At 40.9% G+C, this 24205-nt stretch overlaps 2 protein-coding genes across 3 annotated transcripts; both read left to right on the top strand.

Moving 5' to 3' along the window:
* Nucleotides 1-139: 139 nt before the first annotated feature.
* On the top strand, nt 140-17351 carry LOC121180309 (complement C3-like). Of its 2 annotated transcripts, none has more exons than XM_041035607.1 (43): nt 140-350; nt 1534-1732; nt 1946-2108; nt 2296-2390; nt 3140-3228; nt 3911-3993; nt 4116-4203; nt 4337-4439; nt 4587-4707; nt 4835-4950; nt 5080-5226; nt 5669-5768; nt 5877-5971; nt 6112-6303; nt 6481-6636; nt 7086-7215; nt 7865-7933; nt 8150-8347; nt 8446-8566; nt 8664-8752; nt 9042-9181; nt 9519-9731; nt 10083-10140; nt 10611-10700; nt 10831-11034; nt 11247-11322; nt 11463-11622; nt 11808-11903; nt 12310-12460; nt 12698-12783; nt 12992-13069; nt 13201-13356; nt 13479-13541; nt 13778-13859; nt 13984-14032; nt 14539-14629; nt 14759-14848; nt 14947-15064; nt 15171-15260; nt 15609-15701; nt 15780-15863; nt 16341-16485; nt 16587-17351. In XM_041035607.1, exons 1-43 carry the CDS (start codon nt 256-258, stop codon nt 16726-16728), a joined length of 5004 nt encoding a protein of 1667 aa, XP_040891541.1. In that variant the 5' UTR covers nt 140-255; the 3' UTR covers nt 16729-17351. The 2 variants fall into 2 exon arrangements, with proteins under 2 accessions (XP_040891541.1, XP_040891540.1); XM_041035606.1 differs by having other exon boundaries at nt 141-350; nt 10083-10146.
* Nucleotides 17352-18329: 978 nt separating this feature from the next.
* asf1bb (anti-silencing function 1Bb histone chaperone) lies at nt 18330-22452 on the top strand. Its single transcript, XM_041037347.1, has 4 exons — nt 18330-18624; nt 20115-20230; nt 20398-20574; nt 21309-22452. The coding sequence occupies exons 1-4, from the start codon at nt 18516-18518 to the stop codon at nt 21504-21506; spliced, it is 600 nt and encodes a 199-aa protein (XP_040893281.1). The 5' UTR covers nt 18330-18515; the 3' UTR covers nt 21507-22452.
* Nucleotides 22453-24205: the final 1753 nt, after the last annotated feature.

The raw sequence follows: 24205 nt of genomic DNA, 5'->3' as shown, positions 1-24205 counted from the left end.
AAAAGAAATACATTAATGTGGTCGTCAGTGCTAGTCTGCAGAAGAACATGTCCAGGTATTGACATTTAATTCAACCCAGTCCCACAAAATGAGCAGCGAACCGTTGAGCAGTGTGAAAGAGGACAGTGGAATTCATCAGTGACCTTGAGATTTACTGGATGAGACAGTAGAGAGGAGATGTAAAGCTGCAGGAGGAGGGAGGTAAGTGCATAAAAGTAGAGTGCTGCAGAGCAGGAGTCTACAACAACCGCGGCTATGGGATCAGGCAGGAGGATGTGTTGCACTCAGCTCTGGCTGTTGGCCTCACTGGCTTTTCTCTCATTGACTTCTCTGGCTGATGAGTCGCCAATGTAAGTAAGACTGCCTCACCTTTCCACATTGCTCCTTCAGTTCAAAGCGGGAGCGGTAGTGAAAGAGTTTCCGCTTCTGTTTCCCAGTTTACATGAATGTGTTGTTTTTACTGTACAATAACAGCATCCATTTGTATTTACATTACTCTTACTGTTGGGTGCTTTCTATCTATGGGCCCACACTATCAAAGGTTCATGACCGAACCTGAGTCAAGAAGACCAAGAAAAACCTTAGGACAAATTAAATGAAGAGGCACAAACTAGAAATGTTCACAGTGAGAAACATGAACAGCCTTTTTGTAGAAACTTAAACATGGATACTGGCTAGAGACAAAATAAGTTAGACTTCACTTGTATGTCTGGATGATGAGTGAAATTAATAAGCTTTAAATTTCAGTGGATGCAATCATACTGAAATAATTCCTTGTGCTTTTGCCCACGCTGTCTTGTGTAATCACAAAGGTAAATTCATTTTGGTGGCAGTGAAGCACTTACTGATGAATTTATTTCATTTTTAAACATGCTTACTGAGTTACGGCTTTTTACACCTCACACAAAAGGTTGTGCTGCACAGTATACCAGCATTATACCTAATGTTTTGACATGGTTTCAGAAAATGTACTAAAACCGTTGAGAAAAACTGTAATAGGAACAACAATAAGGGATTACCTGCATTTGCAGTCAATTTAAGAATTACTGAATTATTAGTAATTCATTGTCATAGATCGAGTAATAGTTTCACTCAGTTCCAGACTTCTGTGACTTACATTACGGGAAGCTGCCGTCCAGTTTGCAGTCTTTGTTACATGAATCAAGGTACGTTAAAATGATGCCAACAAGCTGACCTAAATGTTGTTTTGAATTTACACAATGATTTGTGTCTGCCACGGTAAACAGAGTCCAGAGCAATGATGAAATGTTCTGTTGATCCAGTGCTGGACTTCAATCAAAATAATCAATAGATTACTCATTATGTTCAAAGTCCATACTGAAGCAGAAGATCCTCATCTAAGAAAACCTTTGGTGACCTTTGGAAACTTAAACTCACTCAAACAATCATTGAGAAAAGCAAAAAAAAAAAGTAAATCAGTAAATATATTTGCCAGTGTTTCTCAGTGAGTCAGTGCATCTTAAACAGCAGCAGCTACAGTCTCTATCTTTCTCTTTTCACGCTGCTCTGCAGGAAGGTGATGTCTGCCCCCAACGTGTTGCGGATAGGAACAGCAGAAAACATCTTTGTGGAGTGTCAGGACTGCACCGACAGTGACAATTTCACTGTTGAAATCAATGTATTGACGTTTCCAACCAAATCCAAAAGGCTGGCATCCACATCTGTGAACCTTACCACAGCAAATAAATACCAGAACATCGGAAAAATTAATGTAATGTAGAAATACTGAAACATATGTTTGAATCATTGTTTGCTTAATTATATGTGTAATATTCATATTTTAAAGCCTCATCTGAGAGTATCTAAAGAAAGTTTTCCATCATGACTACAAACAAAGAAGAAACAAAAAAAAAATTGTTTTAATTTAGCCCGATGCCCGTCCTGCTCCTCACACACAGTTTGTGTCTCTTCATACTGGTTTCAGATCCCCACTGGAGATTTCAGCAAGGATCCCAACAGGAAGCAATATGTCTACCTGCAAAGTCGGTTCCCTGATGTAGAACTGGAGAAAGTCGTCTTAGTGTCCTTCCAGTATGGCTACATCTTCATCCAGACCGACAAGACCCTCTACACCCCCAACAGTAAAGGTGAGTCCAGTACTACATAACTGATGAGAAACACAACAACACAACAACCCTTGTTAAAATGGTTCTGTCCTGTTAGTCATTTTGTGTGTGTATATATATATAAAACATAGAACAGGCATAGAATACGTACGTACACCCTCCTTCAACCTTTAACAGCAAAGTAACAGCAGTAATGTCTTTATCTCAGTTCACTACAGGATATTTGCTCTGACGCCCCGCATGGACCCCGTGGGGAGGGATGATGAAACCAGAGCTGATGCTTCTATTGTCATTGATTTTATGGTATTTTATTTTATTTTATTTTATAAACCACATAACTTACATAACATGTAAATTTACAGGACTTCACATACAGGGCTTAAATGATTATGTTGTCCATGCTGGCTACCAACACTGAGCCAAGCTGCTAGTACGGCTGAAAACACAACTGCTGAACTTTTTTTTTCCACATTAGGTTTCATGTCTATCTCCAGGAACACCCGTCCAACCATTCACTGTGTAGAGCCTTTCCATCTACAGCAAGACAGAGAGGGTTTAGACCAGGGGTCGGCAACCCGCGGCTCCACAGCCGCATGTTCATCTCTCTGCTGTGGCTCCCTGTGACTTTGGAAAATAAATAACGAGTATTTCATTTAAATGTAAATTTTTATTTTAGCTCGTCCGTTTTTTAAATGTAAGTCCAAACTTAAAGATTATGGTGATCTTGTAACATTAAAATAAAACGTTTTTAATTTTTTTGTCGCTCAAAATATGCGTCACAACCGCCGATGTGCGACACCCGGCGGCAGTGTTTTCAGGTTGACAGCTGACTGCACGCTCCAAATGGCTCTTTGAGTATTTAAGGTTGCCGAAACCTGGTTTAGACATAGCTATAATTAATAGCTGATAGCTGTTAGATAGAAGCTGACCCGTCTCACCGTTGGTACAGAAAAGATAAATATTCAATGACTTGTTAAAAATGTAGCTTGAAATTGTTGAATTGATTGGTAAATTGGAGAAGTTCCCTGTCACGGAATTGTTCTTTGTTTTAGACCCCAGAGGGCGTTATTTTACCAGTGGGTCCAGTCTCAGTGAAATCAGGGCTCCACTCTGGAGATTACCAGCTCGGTGAAATTGTCAGGTGTGTATTTCATTTCATTTTAGTGTCTTGCAGTTACATACATTTTTCTTTTGTTTGATGGTGTTTTCCCTGCTTTGGTGAATTCAGTTGTATCTTCTTATTTTTACTCTTTTCTTTTATTTTGACCCAAATTGCACCTACTCCTCATTGAAAAATCCAGAATCTACGAAAATGCAATTTTATTCCAGAAATTTAACTTCTGCATACAAGCTGCATCCTACTTTACTGTGAAGTTCCTTTTCAGTGTATCTGCATTTGAGGTTTCCACATCATACATGTGTAAGCTGAATATTGGACCACAATTAGCCCATAAACAAGTCATGATGTCCCAGAATCCTGTTGTTACACATACCAAAATTAAATTCAGATTTAAGGTGAGGACCAAGAAACTTTCCCCCTTCAGGTGAATGTGAAAACAGCCTTCAACTGTCTGACTCTGAAAATGCATCATTCTACGCAGTGAAGGACAAACATCCACTTGCAGCAGTAATAGCCCATTTCTATTTGTGTGTGTGTGTGTGTGTGTGTGTGTGTGTGTGTGTGTGTGTATGCGTGTGTGTGTGTGTGTGTGTGTGTGTGTGTGTGTGTGTGTATGCGTGTGTATGTGTGTGTATGCGTGTGTATGTGTGTCTGTGTGTGTGTGTGTGTATGCGTGTGTATGTGTGTCTGTGTGTGTGTGTAGTACCGGACTGTGGAAAGTGGTGGCCAAGTTCCACAGCAAACCACAGCTGACCTACTCTGCAGAGTTTGAGGTCAAAGAATACGGTGAGGCAGAGCAGAGGGCAGAGGTCATCTTTACCTGTTAACCTGTCATTAAAAACTTGCACCACCTTTATTTACTTTTGACCTGATGTTGGATTCACAATAAAATGTTGCCAATTTTTCAGTGCTCCCCAGTTTTGAGGTGAAACTGACGACTGAAGACTCCTTCTTCTACGTGGACAGTGAAGAGCTCACAGTCAACATCAAAGCTACGTACGTGAAGGTTTTTGTTTTGTGGCTTTAGGGAACAGGTTTGATTAATAGGTTGATAAAGTAAATGTGAAAGGGTCTTCTGCTCTGTTTTAGTTTATTATGAAATAAATAAACTGTTTACTTGTGGTTTTAGGTATCTGTTTGGTAAAGAAGTGGATGGGTCAGCCTTCGGGGTATTTGGAATTATGCATGAGGGTCAAAAGAAGACCTTTCCCAGCTCTCTTCAGAGAGTGGGGGTAAGTAAATACCTTTGCAATTTCATCCCTGTTATACAGCTTAACCTTTGGTCAGTGCTGCAAAATCTGGAAGTAAATTTAGTATAGTTCCTGCCAAGCTGTCGAGGTATTCCATTTCAATTTGTTTTAATATATATGTCGTGTTAGATCGAGAACGGTTATGGAGAGGTCACACTGAAGAGAGAGCACATCACACAGACTGTTGAAAACATCCTTGACCTGGTGGGGAGTTCCATATTTGTAGCTGTCAGTGTGCTGACGGAGAGCGGTAAGAAAGAGAATGTGTGTGTGTGTGTGTGTGTCTGTGTCTGTGTCTGTGTCTGTGTGCGCGCAGCAAAAGTGATTTTCTTGACACATTCATTGTGTGATTGTACACACTCTATATCTGTGCACAGGTAGCGAAATGGTGGAGGCAGAGCTGAGAAGTATCCAGATTGTCACGTCACCTTACACCATCCACTTCAAGAGAACGCCCAAATATTTCAAACCGGGAATGTCCTTCGATGTTGCGGTAATGCACACACTTATATGCCTGTCAAATAAAACTTACATTAAATTCCAACTTTTGAAATTTACCAGTCAAAACCAACCAAACAGGAATATACCCTGACAAAATATTATTATACGTTTTTGGCTGCAGATTGAAGTTGTGAAACCTGACGGCAGTCCGGCACAAGGTATTGCTGTGGTGATAGATGTAGAGGAGGTGCAGGGTGTCACTGCAGCCAATGGCATGGCAAGGCTTTCCATTAATACAGTGCAAAGTACTGAACCACTGACAATCACAGTAAGTGCTGGTAACAGGTAAAATTGCGTTCATGTTTTTACATTTTGTGTTAAAGCACATCTAGCAAATGTGGACTTTAAGTGAATATTGTTCTGTCAGCTAGCTAGAAACACAGCCTCCTCACCAGGTCAGTGGTCCAGGCAGTAAGAAGGACCCTTGTAATTGTATATAGGCCTCTGAGGATAAACCTGAGATAGCATTCCCATAGTGAGACACCTCACTCATGTTATAAGAGAGCAGAGGTAATGGGACATGTAACCTCGAGATCTGTGGTGGCTGTGTATCTGTCAGGTGGTGGCAGTCTGTGCAGATATTCTGTTAATTCAAAAACTTAGTACAATATGAAGGCAAAGGCAACTTTGGCTATGAATAGTGAACTGTGGTGTACATCACTTTATGTCACTCTGTGTGTATACTTGTATACCTGTGCCTTCAATTGTAGGCGACGACCAATGATCCTCTGATTTCACCTGAAAGGCAAGCGTCTGCCACCATGACAGCTCTCCCATATAGCACCAAAAGCAACAATTACATCAACATAGGTAACATACTGAAATAATATCAGAGAGGTGGTGATGGTGGTGGTATTGGCAGTGCTATCCAATTAGAATTGAACCCTAATTTTGCTCATTTGAATGTTGTTATTTCAGGGGTGGATGTAGCTGAAGTAAAATTAGGAGACAATCTGAAGATCAACCTAAACCTCAACAGGCAGGACAATGCACAAAATGACATCACATACCTGGTGAGAGATGATTTACACTTGTGTATGTGTGTCTTGGTCCAAATGCTTGAGTGTTTGTGTTTCTCCCTGTAACTGCCGTAGTAGCACAGTATGTATTCCTGTCAGACAAGTACCGATGTTTGAAATCTGTGTTTCCCAAGATCCTGAGCAGAGGTCAACTGATAAAACATGGGCGTTACAGGACAAGTAGCCACATAGTGATGTCCATGATAGTTCCCATCACCAAAGAAATGCTGCCATCATTCCGCATCGTAGCCTACTACCATACAAATGACAATGAAGTGGTAGCAGACTCTGTCTGGGTGGACGTTGTGGACTCCTGCATGGGTTCGGTGAGACACACAACACTGATGTACCAGAGTTCAAGTGGGCAAAAACCCACCCAGTACACCCACACACAAGCTGCTGAAGTTATCTGAATGTTTCACACGTGCAAGTATGGACATTTTTTTTATCCACATCAAATCAAATCTGCATGTGTCTTCCACTGCTCTTCCTTCCTCCTTTAGCTGAAGTTGGAATCATCGAGACATGCTCATTCCTATGAGCCTCGCAAGATGTTTGGTCTGAAGGTAACTGGAGATCCAGGGGCCACAGTGGGACTGGTGGCAGTTGATAAAGGCGTCTATGTCCTGAATAACAAGCACCGCCTCACCCAGAAAAAGGTCATTTCTTTATATATATGTTCAGCTCTGAAAATATTTGAAAGGGATTTCATTTAAAAAAGCTTTTAAGTTGAAGTACAGATTGTTGCACTCAACTGACCCAATGTGAGCAGGTTTGTTAGTCTGTGACTTTGAATATTATCCAGAATAAGATTGTCCCACAGCAGATACATTGCATAAATAAATGTGTCTAATGTCATATCAGATATGTAATTTAATAAAATTTTGACTCTCATATATACATACATCAGTGGCAGTGAACCTAGAGCACAAGGCACTGGCCTATCCATTGGGAGCAGTCTGGAATTGGTTAAGAACCCTTTATCATGTGGACATGTGGACGAGCTGAGGATCAGCCTGCAAAACCTTTGGGTTAATGGACAATATTCTGCACCTTCACATGTGATATGATGCCTAAGCATTGTCTATTTGTATTTATGTGTACTCAGGTGTGGGACACTGTAGAAACACATGACACAGGCTGCACACCAGGCGGAGGGAGGGACGGTATGGGTGTGTTCTACGATGCTGGGCTGTTGTTTGAGTCCAACACGGCATCTGGGACTCCCTCAAGACAAGGTGACACTCTACAGTCTTACTCTTTTCCCACCTCCTACTAATCTTGTTCTTGAAAGTCCTAATTTGGGCAACAGGATGGAGGCTAGGTCAATGTGAGGAATGCGATAAACAGTTACCTTCAGCCACCTGTTAATCATATAAATGATCATATCAATAGCAAACACCCTTACAATACCTCTCCTTTGGTTTCAAGATTGTACCAATGTAATATCACTGAGTAGAAGTAAGTATAGACTTTTGGCGTTTTCTTGTCCATTGCCATGGATTTAAACCTAAGCAGACTTTATATGTGGTACGTATACTCTCAATATATGCAGCAAAACAAAACTTCTTGTATACATATTTACATGTAGATTTGCTATCATGTTGGTTGAGACCACATGCTGGTCATGGTTCTGTGTGTTTTGTTGGGGTTGTTAAAAATGTACTCCATCATTATTGTCCTACGATAAATCTATCGTCACATACTCTGTCATAGTCTGTTTTAACAGTCCAACAAATCTCTCACACCCACACTTTGCCTGTGTGCCCAACCCAGAGAAGTACCTTATAGGAATTTTGTATCACATTAATTATTCCTTGCAAAATTCAAGTTTAGGTTCAGCCATGTGGGGCTCCGTTAATGATCCAGTCTATTTTGTCTTTCTAGAATTGAAATGTCCAGTTCCCGCCAGGAGAAAACGAGCCACTAACATAATGAACATCACAACCACCTTAGGTAAGAAACACAGCTCTAAACTACCCAGTAACCACAGATGCAGCCATATTAGGTCTCTTAGTTCTCTCTGTAGTTGGACATCTTGTAGTTGGTTGTTGACTTTCACAGTACTCAGCTTCCCCATGTTATGTGTATGTGTGGATACAAATAGGCTGAAATTCTTTTTACTTTATACTTCTTCTTGGACTCCATACCATCTCACCTCTTTCTTTCCAGTGAGTCAGTATGAAGATGAACTGCAGCGTGACTGTTGTTTGGATGGCATGAGGGACACCCCTGTTTCTTACACCTGTGAGAGGCGTAGCGAGTACATCTCGGACGGTGCAGCCTGCGTCGAGGCCTTCCTGCACTGCTGCAAGGAGATGGAGAACCAGCGAGCTGAGAAGAGGGAGGGAGACCTCCAGCTGGCTCGCAGTAAGACAAGGGTTCAGGGCAGATGCCGGGGTGGTTATACTGGTCATACTGGATGCTATAAAACACCCAAAATGTTAACCTTTTTCATGACACTTTAGGTGAGGACGATGACAACAGTTACATGGACAGCAATGATATTGCATCTCGCACCAAGTTCCCTGAAAGTTGGCTGTGGTCGGACATCAACCTGCCTCCTTGCGCTCAACATTCACCCAACTGGTGAGGCAGCTTAAACATACATGCAAAAAAAATACAGTGAAATTTAAAGCCCCCCCTCTTACCTCTCTTGAGTCTTAACACTTTTTATTTGTTTCAGTGAATCCACATTTTTGGTGAAAAATGTTCCTTTGCAAGACTCAATCACCACCTGGCAGTTCACTGGCATTAGTCTGTCAAGAACCCATGGTGAGGATCCAGTGACTGAAACCTGTGCTGTGTTTTAGTTGTACCTGTCTAGCCTCAAATACAAGAACCCACCCAACAATGTACTGTCTCTCTGTTTCTTTTGGTCCCTCACCCATCTACCTTTTTTTCTGCCATGTTTTGTGCTATTTTTGTTTGCTTGTTTGTTATATCATTATAATGTACAATATTATAATATTGTAATGTTTTGACTTTACTCTATAAAGTGCCATGAGATAGTGTAATGATTTTGGTATTGTATAACTAATTTATTTGAACTGTTTGTTTTGAGGTATCTGTGTGGCTGATCCTCTAGAAGTAATTGTCCAGAAGGAATTCTTCATTGATCTCAGACTGCCGTACACTGCTGTCCGTGGAGAGCAGCTGGAAATCAAAGCAGTCCTCCACAACCACAGACCTGATTCTGCCACTGTAAGTCTAAGTCATTCAAGCAGGCCAACAGGACCATACTTTGTTATTGACAAAACCAATCCAGGGCAAAATGGCAGAAAACATTAGACTTTCATATAACATGTGGTTGAAAAGAGAATGGATGCAAGTCCCAACATTATAGACCTTTCCAAAAATTTGTTTAGGATGCATTCCTCAGTCAGTACTGGGACTTTTAGAAAGAAATTATTGTTATTTTATAGGTACGACCAAAGAATGCCTGAAATTGTTAGAATCTGATCAGCTCTGTGGCAAGTGTTCATCTCTGGTCAGCTACATGTACCTCAGTATCTTTCTCAATCTTTGTCTTGTTTTCAAGGTGCGTGTGGATCTGATTGAGGAGGAGCACGTGTGCAGCGCAGCTTCTAAACATGGGAAATATCGTAAGGAGGTCAGAGTTGGGCCCCACACTACACATTCTGTACCCTTTGTCATCATCCCCACGAAGGAGGGACAGTACCGCATTGAGGTCAAAGCAGCTGTTAAAGACTCGTCACTCAATGATGGAATCATAAAGGTGCTGCAGGTGGTGGTAAGAGAAACAGACTTCAGAGGGTTTAGACCTGTTGTACTGCTGTTCACAGCTACACAGAAATGTATGATTATTGTCTACATCAAATGTCTGCAGCCATCTGAAGGCAGCAGGACAGATATGTTGTTAAATCTCAAGCCCTTGAGAAGTGCAATGTCAGAGCACAATGTAATTGACTTTCAATTGAAAACATTTCTGAATTGATGTGTGACACTTCTGAATTAAAGAATTATAATCAAATCTAATCAGAGAGATTCCCAAAGATTCCCAACCCTAATTTTTTTTACACACCAGTGTTTACTTGAAAATTGATGTGATTCCCGATGTTTGTCCTAACTGTTGTTCTTCCAGCCTGAAGGCTTACTGATAAAATGGCCTCAGATTGTAGCTCTGGATCCTGCAAATAAAGGTGTAGGTGAGTTTACGTGTCAAGATGCTGCAGTATGTATGATAATGTTTTTTTTTGTTTTTTTTTACTTTTTAAAAAGCATTTCAATTCACTGGCTGTTAATTACATTCTTATGCATTCTTGGTTATAAGTCTGAAGTGGAGACTGTGCAAAAGCAGTGGCAGTTTTGTAGCCAAAGCTGTAAATTGAACATGTGAGAGTCATTTCATTAGGGCTAGAGAGGTAAACACTGCCTATGCAGCCTCTGAAGGACAAAAACGTAACACTAACTGATGGGTTACAGGGCTACTGGCATAGGCGATGTACAATACACACACACTCATTTTTTTCTTGTTGCATAATTATTTAAATGCACAGTTATTTCTTATTATGTAATTAATGGCCCATGCAATTAATGGTTAATTAAAAATTGTCATATTTGTTTATTTTTTGAGAACTAATCCTAAAACTAAATTCTTCCTACCTTTTAGATGGTAGACAGGTGGAAATTATCAACAGTAGAATTCCTAAGAAAGATTTTCTTCCAAACACACCTAGAAGCACGCAGATCTCTGTGACAGGTGAGATATGTTATGAACTGTACGTGGTAGATTGTCTGTAGTAATAACTCCACATTAGTTTTTACTGTTGCAGGAGATGTGTTCTTCCTTGTTCTTGGTGGCAGACTCACTGGTTGTGGGATGTTTGCAGGAAAAAAGCAGACCAATGAGTTGAAGAACACCATCACTGGGACACCAATGGATAGTCTGATCTACCAGCCCTCAGGCTGTGGAGAGGAGAACATGATCCACATGACTCTGCCTGTCATCGCAGCCACATATTTGGACAAGGCCGACCTGTGGGAACCTGTGAACATTGATAAACGTGGCCAGGCCTTCCAACACATCATCACTGGTGAGTTCACGCAAATGCATTTATCAGCACAGACAGCAGAGATTTTGTTTAAAGCTCTCATGTATCAGAAAAGACACTTTGGTAGACAGCAGACCAAGCCACTTACTACTAGTACTACTCAAACTGGCTTTTTAATGGATACGATTCAGTGCAAAGTTTAAATACCTGTCAGTAAAAAGCGTGTGTGGTTTTATTTTGTTTGTTTCATTTAGGTTTACAAAATCAACTTGCCTACCGTAAAAAGGATGGGTCTTTCGCTGCGTATTCTGATCACCAGAGCAGCACCTGGTGAGGCCTGCTGACATGCATGAACTCATAGGGGCATGTGTGCACATCCTCCCACTTAGGCTCTGACTCTGTGAAGTTTTTCATGTTTTTCATGTTCAAATAAATAAAACTCAACAATTACGTCCTCTCCTCTCTCTAAGGCTGACAGCTTATGTTGTCAAGGTGTTTGCCATGGCCAGCCATCTGGTGGCGGTGGAAAGCGAAGTGGTTTGTGACGCTGTCAAGTTTCTGATTCTCAGAGCACAGCAACGTGACGGCTCGTTTAGAGAAACTGGAAGGGTGTCCCATAGAGAGATGATCGTGCGTGCACTGATTTCATTAACATCAATTTTTAATCTTAATGCTAAACGAAAGTGTAATGTAAACCATTACACGTCACTGTCACTGTATCATCTAGATGTTTTATATTGATGATGGCAATGATAATGATAGTATTGACGTGTGTGTGTGTGTGTGTGTGTGTGTGTGTGTGTGTGTGTGTGTAGGGTGATGTTCTTGGCACAGATTCAGACGCCTCCATGACAGCCTTCTGCCTCATTGCCATGCAGGAGTCACGTACATTGTGTGACACCACTGTTAATGTGAGTTTTCATTTGCTAACCTCACACGCCAGTGTTTACTGTAATTAATTAAGTTCAGTATGGTTCATATGGCAGGAAACAGAAGAGACAAACAGGGCCAAGTCCCAGTGTCAAATAATACTAAAATTCATTAAAGCAATCTGTTAATTAGAGTAATCAAACAAGCCCACTTATTTTCTTTCTCTCCGTCCCTCGCCCCTCACTCATGGATTACATTTAGTGTTTCATTATGATGGAAATGGCTATGAGAAGTCAGGGACCGATCTAAAAGTATGAATATGAGAGGTAATACGTGTGTATTGCTGTAATCTCACCCACTTTACTACCTGTTACACAGTGACACCCCTGCTATCTATCTGTTCTCCCATTGTTCTCCCTCCTCTTTTCATCTTTTCTATCTATCCAGAGTCTGCCAGGCAGTATAAACAAAGCAGTGGCCTACCTGGAGAAGCGTCTTTTCAGCCTAATCAACCCTTACGCTGTTGCCATGACATCATACGCTCTGGCCAATGAAAATAAACTGAACCAGGACATCCTCTACAAGTTTGCTTCTCCAGGTCTCCTCAAACAGTATTCACATACATATTCAGAAAAAAGAGTCTATAAGTGAATAGATCAGAAAGTTATGCATGTGCACAGATTCACCATATAGCACCTATGACATGTGTAGCAGAACCCAGCTGATCAGTCTGATGAATCATGCCACACATTACTAGTTTGTCAGCTTCACTGCATATGCTGGCTTGTCACAAGTTCAGTATAGTAATACAAAAATGTGTCTGTGTTTTCATTAGAGTTGTCCCACTGGCCTGCACCTAAGGGGCGTTTTGTCACACTGGAGGCCACAGGTTACTCTCTTCTGGCTCTGGTCAGGGCCAAGGTGAGCATGTCCCACGTATTGTATCACTGCAGTGTGTCACCACCATGTCATACTATAAAATACTCATTCAGTAGGGTTATCCTCCATGATACCACACTCAGGAGCGGTTTGATAACTGCTATAACGAAATGTTTCTATTTTCAGTATGATAATGAAAAAAAAACCACAGTCAATCACAGATTTCAACCATTGTGCTCTGTTCATAAAGGCTTTTAAAGATGCCATACCTGTTGTGAGGTGGTTCAACAAACAGCAGAGAGTGAATGGAGGCTATGGATCAACTCAGGTAACACAGGACTCTCATTCTCTCTCTATATATATATTTATACATTAGGTTTCTGTAGCTTCTTTTTTTTGGTAGTGTTTCCCTTGTTTGTTGGTAATCTGGGCTTAAATCTTCATCATGTTTCCCTCCAGGCTACCATCATAGTGTATCAGGCCGTAGCAGAGTACTGGGCCAATACTAAAGATCCAGAGTATGATCTGAATGTAGACATCTTGTTGCCGGGCAGGTCAAAGCCTGACAAGTACAACTTCAACAGGGATAACCACTATGCCACAAGAACATCTAAGGTGAGACACACACGCACTAACTCACAGTGGCTCATTAATATCATCATACCTATTGCTGTCTGTATGTTCCTTTCTTCACGTTATCGGCTGTGTGTGTTTTCGTGTATGTTTTACATCCACAGATCAGCAATGTAAACCAGGATGTGAGAGTGACTGCCACAGGAGCAGGAGAGGCAACACTGACAGTAAGTAAAACCTTGTATTAATGTGTATTACTACTAATACTACACATTAATAATGTATTAGTAGTAATACACATTAATACAAATACTATACATTAATACTTGCATTAATGTGTCCTTTTTGAATTCCAGATGAGATGAAAGACATTTTTGACCTTGTGTGGACAGTGCTATTAAGACAGATGCCTGTGCTATCACAATGCATGTGACACTGAAATGCATTTCTTTCTATGTGACAGATGGTGTCGCTATATTACGCTCTGCCTACAGCGAAGGAGGGCGACTGTCAGAAGTTTAACTTGTCAGTGGAGCTCATTCCAGGTAATGTGGTGCCCTGTGTCGGTTTATCTATTTGTCTTTGTTTGTTTGTTATTTGTCATTTTAACTGTTTGTCTGCTTGTTTTATTTTTTGAGTTTATGCTCATCTGATGTCTTGTCTTTCCAGAAAAAATGGATGAGGATGAAAAGATCTACAAGCTGAAGATAGAGGTTTTGTGAGTACTTTGTTGAAATCACAACCAGCAAACTGACTAAAAACAGAACATTTTCTAACCCGCCTTAACACCTTCATCTCACAGCTTGCTAACTTGTTAGATGGGGGTTGGTTTCCAGTCATTTGATTTCTCAGTTTTAAAATAAAATGGACAACAAAAGTTGCAGATATTTGTGCATATTTGAACGAATTAGCAACAAACCATTTGAAGCGGCAGCTCTTCTGGAGATTTCAACTGTTTCAAACAGCCCTTAGGAGAGCGCGTTTGCCAAGTTATCATGTTAAATTTCTGTGAGTACAAGAATTAAAGTTCATTCTTGAACTTTGGAAAGAACCTCGAACCTTGGAAACACCAATTGACAAAACGGTCTCACCACAGCATCAGTTTTGGAAAAAAAAAAAAGGATTGTTTAGGGGTAAAATATTTAAACCACTTTATAGCTACTTTACTTCATAGAGTTATGACTTTATACCAGAAATGTCTTTTAAAATGTTTTTTCTGTGCAGGTATAAGGACAGGCAGCATGATGCAACTATGTCAGTCTTGGATATTGGCTTGCTAACGGGCTTCACTGTGAACACGAAAGATCTGGACTTAGTACGTCTTACATACATACACAAGGGAGCTGAGGTCACTGTTTACAGCATATTTGGACACAAATATACAAACATTGTTCGTGTGTGTGTGTGTGTGTGTGTGTATTTGTGTATTTGTGTGCGTGTGTAGATGTCCAAAGGACGCGCCCGCTCCATTGCAAGATATAAGATGAACACTGTCGAGTCAGAAAGGGACTCGCTGATCATCTACCTGGACAGGGTGATACAAAGTTCTTCCTTCCCTCTTTCCCCTTTTCTCTCTGCCATGTTCTTTCTCTGTTTACCTCTGTCTCACCTTTGCTTTACATTTCTCCACAGGTTTCTCACACACGACCAGAGGAGATCACCTTTAGGGTCCACCAGAAGCTGAAAGTGGGCGTCTTACAACCAGCAGCTGTGTCTGTCTATGAATACAGTAATCATCCATACAGTAATAGTAAGTCTCTAAGACACATAGAAGCCATACTGCCTCAGTCTCTGACACACAGAGACATGGACATCTGTATGTATGCATCTATACATATCTTTCTTTCTCGTTGCAGAAACACGCTGTGTGAAATTCTACCATCCAGAGAGGAGAGCTGGACAGCTACTGAGGCTGTGTAGAAACGAAGAATGCACATGTGCTGAAGGTAAGTAACACGGTGTCTCTCTGAAGACGTAAGATGGCTGTGCATATAGTTGTGACATCTGAAATTCAACACTTCTGTTGGAGGAGGTAAACCAAACATCCATCACTTGATTCGAGGGTTGGGTTTGTTTCTGATTGTGTGCTTGTTTTAATATCAGGTGAAGGAGACAATCGCTCAGCGTGATTGATTGTTGCATGATCATGGAATATCAGAGCATATTAAGAATAAATCACCAACATACTTAAAGTGTGACTTTGATACAGCTGTACTCACCTATCAACAAATGCACACACATATACACAGATGTACATGTGTTTATTTAATTGGGTCATTACTGTATATTTCCAGAGAATTGCAGTATGCAGAAGAAAGGCAATGTTAGCAATGATGAGCGCACAGCTAAGGTTTGTGAGACTGAACTGAACAGCAAAACAGATTTTGGTAAGTGCCTGTTTGTGTGAGAGACTGGGAGACTGAGTAAACAGGTGAGGTAACAATCTGCAACTTGTCTGTCCTCAGTTTACAAAATGAGACTGGAAGGTCTCACAGATGGTTTGTCCACTGACATTTACACAATGCGGGTACTGGACGTCGTCAAAGAAGGTGGGTTTATTTCTTTATTTTTTAAACCTTGACCTGTTTGAGCTGCCAAAACTTTTTCTTTACCCAAATGTTTTCCCCCAAATTACCCTCAAGTGTGAGATAGCAAAGAAGTCATAAGTAATGTTTCTAAACTGTGTTTGTTGTCATGTATGTAAATATTTTTAAAGGAAAAGTATTGTCTGTTACAAATAGAGTTTTATTTTCATAGCTTCTCCCATCACATCTATCATTTATAACCGTATTCACCAAAGTAACTGCTGAGATCTCAAAACATTGTGACATTGCTAAAACTAGGCCCAAAGGATCAAGAAATACAAGCAGTCAGATGATCATACGGCAAGTACAGAGGGTTTAATGTTGAACCAGTAAGTGTGTCTGAAAACTGGGTAATTTTGCCATTCGCCTGTGTTTTCTCTTCATGACTGTGGCTAACCTGAAAGACAAGTGTCTTCTCCCTCTTCTATATTTCATTTACAGGAAGTTCGGATGTGGGTCCTCGGGGTAAAGTGCGCCCATTCCTCAGTTATCCTCACTGCAGAGTTACCTTAGGTTTAGAGAAAGGCAAAACCTACCTCATCATGGGTACTTCCAAAGATATTTACATGGACGAACAGAGTCAATCGTGAGTTTATTGTGTCTACACCTGGTGTGTTCATTCCCCTCTTAATGTTGTCAGTATTTATACACTTTAACTGTTTCCCTGCTTTCTGTTTTCTAAATTAGGTTTCAGTACGTGCTTGGTGAGAAAACCTGGATTGAGTACTGGCCCTCACAAACAGAGTGTAAAACTGAGGAGTACAAACCTATCTGCACGGGCATTGACGAGATGGCCCAGCAGTACAGACTTTTAGGATGTCGGCAATAATCAAACAGAAGGAAATAAATATGTTGTTTTTAAGTTGTTTTAGTTTTGCATTATTCTGTAATGCTTTAGATTACAGTCCATAAGTTACAGTGTAAATATTTAGTACACATGGGCTACTAGTCAAATACTTAAAGGGTGCATGAGCTGAGGCAGACATGTCAGGGTAGAAGGCACAAGGTCAGGGAATAAGGGGAGAGGACTTACAGATAAATTACACTGTAAGCAAATGTGATGGTCAGCCCCTCCGGTGACTCTTTTTTGGACGCTTGTTTGGTTTCTTTGTTTTTCTGTTGAGTGTTTTGAAGTTACATACCTTTTATATCAGTTATGGTGTTACTTCCTGTCTTTGTGACTGTCTGACCAGCCCTGTGTTTAACCTGTTCCCAATTATCTCTGTTATCTCCCTTGTGTATTTAAGTCTCTGTGTTCCTTTCTCTACTTGTCAGTTAGCTCTTCTGTTTTCCCCCCAGTTTCTGTGGATTTGCCACCTTTGTTGTTTTGTTCATGGAAGAGTTCCTTAGTTTCCATCGAGTTTATGTTCCTGTCACCAAAATACCTGGATTCCATTCAACCGTCTTGCCCACCTGCATGATTGTATGTTTATTAAAGAGTTGCTTCATTTACCTAGACTGTCTCTGCATTTGTTTGTATTTGGGTCCTGATGTCATTGAGGCGGGGGGACTGATCACAACAACATATATAACAATTGTATACGTGTGTGACAGATCTATACTATTCTCTTTACAATGTTATTTACAGATACCTGACATTTCCCCGGGAAAAGCCCCTTTTAAAGAAAGGAAACCTCAAGCAGAACTGGGAGAGATATAATTCTGTTTAAAAAACATGTCCCAGGCTTCACGGAGTCCATACCTCCAGCACAAATTCCCACATGTCCCAGGGAAAGGCCACTACATTGGTCTAGGGAAGCAGCAATTTTCAAGTGGTTTGGTTTGATACAAATGCCAGACATGTCTTTATTATACACAATACTGGCAGGATCATTTCTTGATGCTCTGAGTCTTCTATCAAGTGGGTTTAGGCTATTAAGGATGTCAAAAGCTGCATCAGTGGTTTGCAAGAAAACATAAAAACATGAGAAACTGATATGTTATATATATATATATATATATATATATATATATATATATATATATATATATATCATGTATAATATAAGCAAGAAGATATGTGATTTCTTGCTTCCATCTTTGTTTGGACAAGGAAACTTTGCTGCACCTATAGAAAATGGTCAAAACTCTTTTTTTTTTAAAAAACACACCTTCAAGGTTTTTCAAATATCACCGACAAGATATTTTTCTGAGAAACAAAATACATCCTCTGTGACTAAAATGTAATAGTAATACATGCGTGGTCCTAACGGGAGTTATGACTAACGATGGTTTCTCTTTAAAGAGAAATTATAAAACAACACAGACGTTTTTAACTGCCTCCATTATTCCCGACTTAACATTATCATTTTGACTTGTTGATCAACTAACGAACAGTGGGGGGCAGCAGAACGCCATGATGCGGTGGGTTGTCTGCCAGAAATAAAGACAGCGAAGAAGAAGAAAGTGACGTATTTCCTCATTTGACCCAGTCGGCGTAGGTTGATGTTGGTATTCTTGGAGAATAAATTTAGACCCTTGAATAGACGCAACGGGAAGACGTGTGAGACAACTCGGGAACACAGAGACAGTAAAGTGACTTGTCACACTTTTTGCACGTAAGCGAAAAGCTATTTCGTTCCAGGTTGAAGTTACTTAGAAGTTAACGTTACCGTTATGGCCAAGGTACAAGTGTTAAATGTTGCTGTACTGGACAACCCGAGCCCGTTTGGAAATCCATTTCAGTTTGAAATAACGTTTGAATGCATGGAGGATTTACCAGAAGGTGGGTATTGTTTTCAGCTAACGCATAAACCAGTTAGCGTGTTATTTGTGATATTAGCTGCTGAAAATGAGCTAACTCTGAGCGCATTCTGCAGGTAGATGAGGTTCAGCTTGGGTAACTGCTCAGCACGTTACTTTGTTTGTTTTTTGGCGATACGCCGATGTTAACTGTCATTGTGGCTCTTAAATGACATTCATTTGTCAAGTTGTCGAAAATTGGCGCTGGCGCGTTTGTGTTCAGCGTCCCGCCTCCTGCCTGCAGTGATTGGTTCAGTGACGTTCTTCAGAGTTCTTTTCCGTGAAACTGATTGGTTTATCACGTCATATTACTGCAGCAACAGACAGCTCATTGAGTTGCCGCGAACAGCGGGGTGAGACACCGGGGGGAAAGCATGTATTCAATGAAAATTTAAAGTGTAATTTGTCTGGTGTAACTAAACGGATTGTTGGGCATTTTTTTAGATGAAAACATAAACCAGACAGTTTCTGAGACATTTTTGTTTTTATTGTTAGTTTGAGACGTCAGATTAAACCATACTATCAAGAGATGCACCAAGAACACAATGCATGGTGTTAGTTTAAACTAATGCAAGCTTTAAGAGGCAAAATCACTCGGTTCATTTTTGTTTTTACTGTTAGTATACGACATAACAACAGCCAAATTACCAACAAAACAAGGTATATTAAAAGAAGTATCATTCTTTTATGTCTTACATGTTGGTTGGTCTAACATGCTGCATTTGAACTGAGACGATCAAACATATCTGCATCTGCATATCTGCTATGTTCCAGTATAGGTGGAACATAATAGATGGAATAGATGGAAACATAAGAAAGCAATATCAGCTTCAGCGGACGCAGTGAGTCCATACTACAGCTGCATACAAGGACACCACATTGTGCATTTCAGTTAGATGAAATTCTGTTTGTCTCATTTGTATTGTGGTGGTGATAGGAAAGGGTTTCCACTAATACCAATTCTCCATCCCATACCAGCTGTCTCTCTCTTTCCTTTTTATTTCACACATTTTAAATCTCTAAAAGGGTGATGGCAGTAAATTTTGGTTAACTGTACCTTTGGACATATTCACACTATTATTTTACTATAACTGTATTAAGTTGTAGAAGTGTAGTACGACTGATCCTCTCCTTTAGATCTCTCTGTTGTGATTTTGTTTTGTTTTGTTCTTGAATGGTTCCGTATATAGCATGACCGATATATCAGTCGGCCAGTATTATTGGCCAATATTGGCCTATCACAGATATATCTATATCAGTGTATCTATTGTTTGTTTGGTGTGGTTCAAAGTGTCTCCATTTCCTGCTGTTCATTTACAAAGCTGTGCCTTGCCTTAATATCTCCAAACATCTAGAAACAGAGCTAACGCCTATGTCACCTCTGTGTGCAGTATTCTTTATAAAACTGTTGTATACCTTTTTGAGAATTCACCACTTCTCACTATTGATGTGTGTGCGCGCGTGCGCTGTCAGACCTGGAGTGGAAAATCATCTATGTGGGTTCAGCTGAGAGCGAGGAGTACGACCAGGTCCTGGACTCTGTTCTAGTTGGCCCGGTACCTGCTGGCAGACACATGTTTGTGTTTCAGGTGAGTAGGCTGCAGTCGTGTTACCTCTCGTCCTGTTTCTAAATAAATTTTTGTTTCAAGCAGTATTTGATCATTTTGATTTTATTCAGTTTGCTCGGCGCTGCATTAATAGCATGATTGTTCTTGTCTACTTTGTGATTTCTTCCCCTTTCTGTCCGTTCCCTTAGGCTGATGCTCCTAACACAGGGCTGATTCCAGAGAGCGACGCTGTAGGAGTGACAGTCGTCCTCATAACCTGCACCTACCGTGGACAGGAGTTCATCCGCATTGGTTACTATGTCAACAATGAATACACAGACCCCGAACTACGGGAAAACCCACCTCTCAAACCAGACTACACTCAGGTAACACAAACACAGAGACAAACACAATCAGAGATGACAGTGACTGAGTTCTGTCATGGATAGAAGTGTTGGGGAACAGATCACAGTAATAACTGAATCACAAAACCGATATGGTACAGTTCATGGGCCACGTTTGTGAAAAGGGTCTATTAAAATGCACACAGTTTTCTGCTGCCCTCTGGTGCTCTAAAATGGAAGTTACAGACAAAAGTAGCATCATGAAAAATCTCCAACATGACCTGTTCAGAGTTAATGTATTGTTCAATTTTCTGTTCTTTTCGTAGTTGTTCTCTCTTTATTCTAAAGGAAGTAGCAGTTACTGCGCTTTTTAGGTGCATTTTATCATTTCAACACACGTATCAGCAAAATCTAAGTGAAATATTAATCCATAATATTGATGCTTCCTAGTAACATAAGTATTAAATTTCATCTTTTCTGTCTCATCCTATTTACACAGTCTTTGTTTCGAAGCAAGCCACTGCTGGCTGCGTTTTAGTCTCATCCTCAAGAAAGTCAGGATGAAATTCTCTAGCAAATTGTATGGTTAAACCTTGAACTGTAAGAAGAAACGCAAAACTTCACCTGACTTTTAAGCTACTCCACTAGCCTCGACGAGATGATGTATTTTCTAATAGAAGGCTGAGCTTGTAGAGTTTGAAAAATGTGGGTGGGTTGAGTTGTATCAAGGGAAATGGAAGATTTGGATATTTCACTCGTTGCTTTCATTTTCTTAGCTCCAGAGGAATATTTTAGCCTCCAACCCCCGTGTCACCCGCTTCCACATCAACTGGGAAGGCTTGGCGGACAAGATGGAGGACAGCGAGAACGTTGACCCGTCCCCCAACATCAGCGGCATGCTCCCTCCATCATGTATACCAGGAAAGATGCCACCTCTTGGACTGATGCCAGACAACTCCATGGACTGCATGTAAGAATCATCAGATTAACATAATGGACATAAAGCCCTTCTTATCTTTACACTCACCCACATCACAAACACACATTTGGACAAGGAGGCTATGGATGTATCTACATAACACATGGACATTAACAGGAAGCTGGGACATGGCAGCAGGGACACTTTTTATACAGCATACACAAATGGGATGGATCTGGAATGTTTACCAAGTGTTTTTCTTCCTTTGTGCTCTCTCTTTTTCAACGCTTCACACAGACAGATCTGCTCAACCAGCATTGCCTTATTTTACCGTATCACTGCCTTAGATTATGTGAAAAGCTCGGCCAGAAACATTTTGAGTCGTCAGGGTGGAACGATCGAAAAACGGGACTGCCATGTCCTCGTAGCCCTGAGACAAGTCATACTCGTACATAGATGCTGACCTCCTGACATCTCTTGAGCACCGATCCAAGTTATAGGTAGTACCCTCTAGGTGGAGCACTGCTGCTCATAGTAAAGTACTGCATTGTTCGGAAGGTTTGTGTTATCTGACATCAATCAGTATCATCTGGTGTATCTGTGGAAACAAATCTTGGGTTTAGAGTATAGGCCATGTTGCGATAAGCAGCATTACTTACAGTTATCTGGATATCTTATGCAGAGTACAACCTTATATTTGCAAGTTTTACTCTTGGGTTGTCCAGGTTAGTCAGAAAACCCGCTGCCTCGAACAAGCCCCAGTTCAGAAAAAGGTTTCTAAAATGTTACAAGATGTTTGTCTGTTCACAAAACATGGAGGTAAAGGAGATGGAGATATGGATTCCATATTGCCGTCAAGTTGTTTTGATAATTTAGGCTTACTGTAAATAATGTTTATCAAGTGCTTATTTTGTTTTCAGGATGAGAATAACAATTTTCTTTTTGTACTCACTATATATTCTCTGCCTCAGTGATGGGATTAATAAAGTTTGTTTTGCGGACGTTGTGCTGCTTTCTGGTAAACACTACATCTTACACAGCAGCTCTCTTTCTTGACTAGTGAGGAAGGAAGCACAGCAACAGCAGTGAGACTCAGATCGTGTGTGTGTGTGCGTGCATCGGCCCACTCTTTCCCCTCCCCTCTCTGTCTCCTTTCTTATTTCCAATTTCATTCATAAAATGCAGCAGCATCACTCCACCATTTTCACTCTAGCCTCATGTTGCTAGGCAACTGTAGCACAAAAGGGAGGGGGACTGTCTGCTCTCACCCATTTTATCTCTTCTTAGTTAAAGGGACTAACTACTCCGTCCATCCATCTGTTACTACTGTCTGCTTCTCACGTCTACATTGTTTGTCAAGATTCAGTGAATGGTTAGAAGGTTGCTTGCAAAATGCTTGCATATTTATTTTTGGCAACATCAGCATCACCTGCCCTCTAATAGCTACCTGTAGCAGCGGTCAAATTATTATTCAAGTAACAGCAAGTTGATTGGTGATTGTGAAACATTTGCATGCTCCAGCTTCTCAAATGTGAAGATTTGCCCCTTTTTCTCTGTTTAATATCTCTCTAAATTGAATATCTTCTGGACTGTTGGGTGAACAAAAATTGGGATGGATTATTTTGTCACATTTTACAGACTTATGTGACAATGAAAACAAGTTACATTAATTGTAGTTTTGAAAAATACATGCCAGAGAAATGACACGATGAACCTGACAGTGACACAGAGCTCAGGCCAGCACCTGCAGACTTAGCTTTTATAATTACTTTTAGAACAGACTGATATGACTTGATATCTAACAAAGTGAGTAGTTTGGTCCCATTTTATATAATAAAGCAGGTGGCTATAGAGTCCTAGTGTGATGGTGTTAGACCCTGCAGTAGCTGTAGGGATCTCCTATTTATATCATGGGCGTTTGTTCATTTCATTTTAAATTCGGATTTTTACCTTTACGAGAAAAAATTATTATTGAAATTAGATATTCAAATGCAAATCCATGTCAAATTGTGCCTTTTGAGGATTCTCATAAGGGGCCACTGGGCATCTGCTGCACTCGCCCCGTTGGTAATCCAGGTGAGGGGCGAGGGTGGCAGAGATGACTGCGAAAGGTCGTTGACAGTATGCGGCTTCTTCGTGTTTCCATCTAACACGGATTGTAAAAAGATTTCTCTTTTATTTCCTGTGAGTGATTCATTTCCCACCAGATAAACTCTTCTCTGCATGCACGGCTGTCTGCGATCTGTTTAGAAGTCCTGCCAGCCAGACCGCGCCGCGCGTGCGTTAAATTCTGACCAACATTTCTAAAAATAGCTCGCGGTTGACGTCACTTAGCCAAACGTGTATCAGTCGCTTGGCGGCGGAGAGGTGGGGGGGGGGCGCGTGAAGGAGAGGAGGGGAGGTACTTTTTATTTTTTATTTTTTGGAAAGGGGGGGCGCATTCCTGTCAACCGCTGCTGACAGCCAATAGACATCCTCGCATCCACCGAGATTCCCACGGTTCGGCCGCTCCAAGCCAATGGAGAAGAGAGGCAGGAGAAAGTAGGCGCGTACGTCGTCGGGAGGAAAATAATCGGTGACGTTCCCCTCGCTTGTTTTTTGTAGGGCGGTGGGACGCTGGCGTTGTTGATGGATCGCGGAGGGCCAATCAGAGCGCTCCGTGCCACAGCGCCTTAGAGGAGTGGCCAATCCGTAGCCTAAGTCCAGCTGTCAATCAAATCCGGTTCTGGCGTGTAGGCGGGACGTTCTCTCGGC

This window comes from Toxotes jaculatrix, chromosome 4 (assembly GCF_017976425.1).
Source record: "Toxotes jaculatrix isolate fToxJac2 chromosome 4, fToxJac2.pri, whole genome shotgun sequence".
In the NCBI taxonomy this organism is placed as follows: domain Eukaryota; kingdom Metazoa; phylum Chordata; class Actinopteri; family Toxotidae; genus Toxotes; species Toxotes jaculatrix.
The sequence above is the reverse complement of the archived record's forward strand: the minus strand, read 5'-3'. Positions and strand labels throughout refer to the sequence as shown.

What these genes read in the sequence shown, in the direction of transcription:
- LOC121180309 (XM_041035606.1), top strand. Translation starts at nt 256, where the DNA reads ATGGGATCAGGCAGGAGGATGTGTTGCACTCAGCTCTGGCTGTTGGCC. An exon ending in CTGGCTGATGAGTCGCCAAT is followed by an intron (nt 351 to 1,533) that starts GTAAGTAAGACT and finishes GCTGCTCTGCAG; the next exon opens with GAAGGTGATGTCTGCCCCCA. An exon ending in CAGGAGAGGCAACACTGACA is followed by an intron (nt 13,542 to 13,777) that starts GTAAGTAAAACC and finishes TCTATGTGACAG; the next exon opens with ATGGTGTCGCTATATTACGC.
- asf1bb (XM_041037347.1), top strand. Translation starts at nt 18,516, where the DNA reads ATGGCCAAGGTACAAGTGTTAAATGTTGCTGTACTGGACAACCCGAGC. An exon ending in CATGGAGGATTTACCAGAAG is followed by an intron (nt 18,625 to 20,114) that starts GTGGGTATTGTT and finishes GTGCGCTGTCAG; the next exon opens with ACCTGGAGTGGAAAATCATC. An exon ending in GACACATGTTTGTGTTTCAG is followed by an intron (nt 20,231 to 20,397) that starts GTGAGTAGGCTG and finishes CCGTTCCCTTAG; the next exon opens with GCTGATGCTCCTAACACAGG.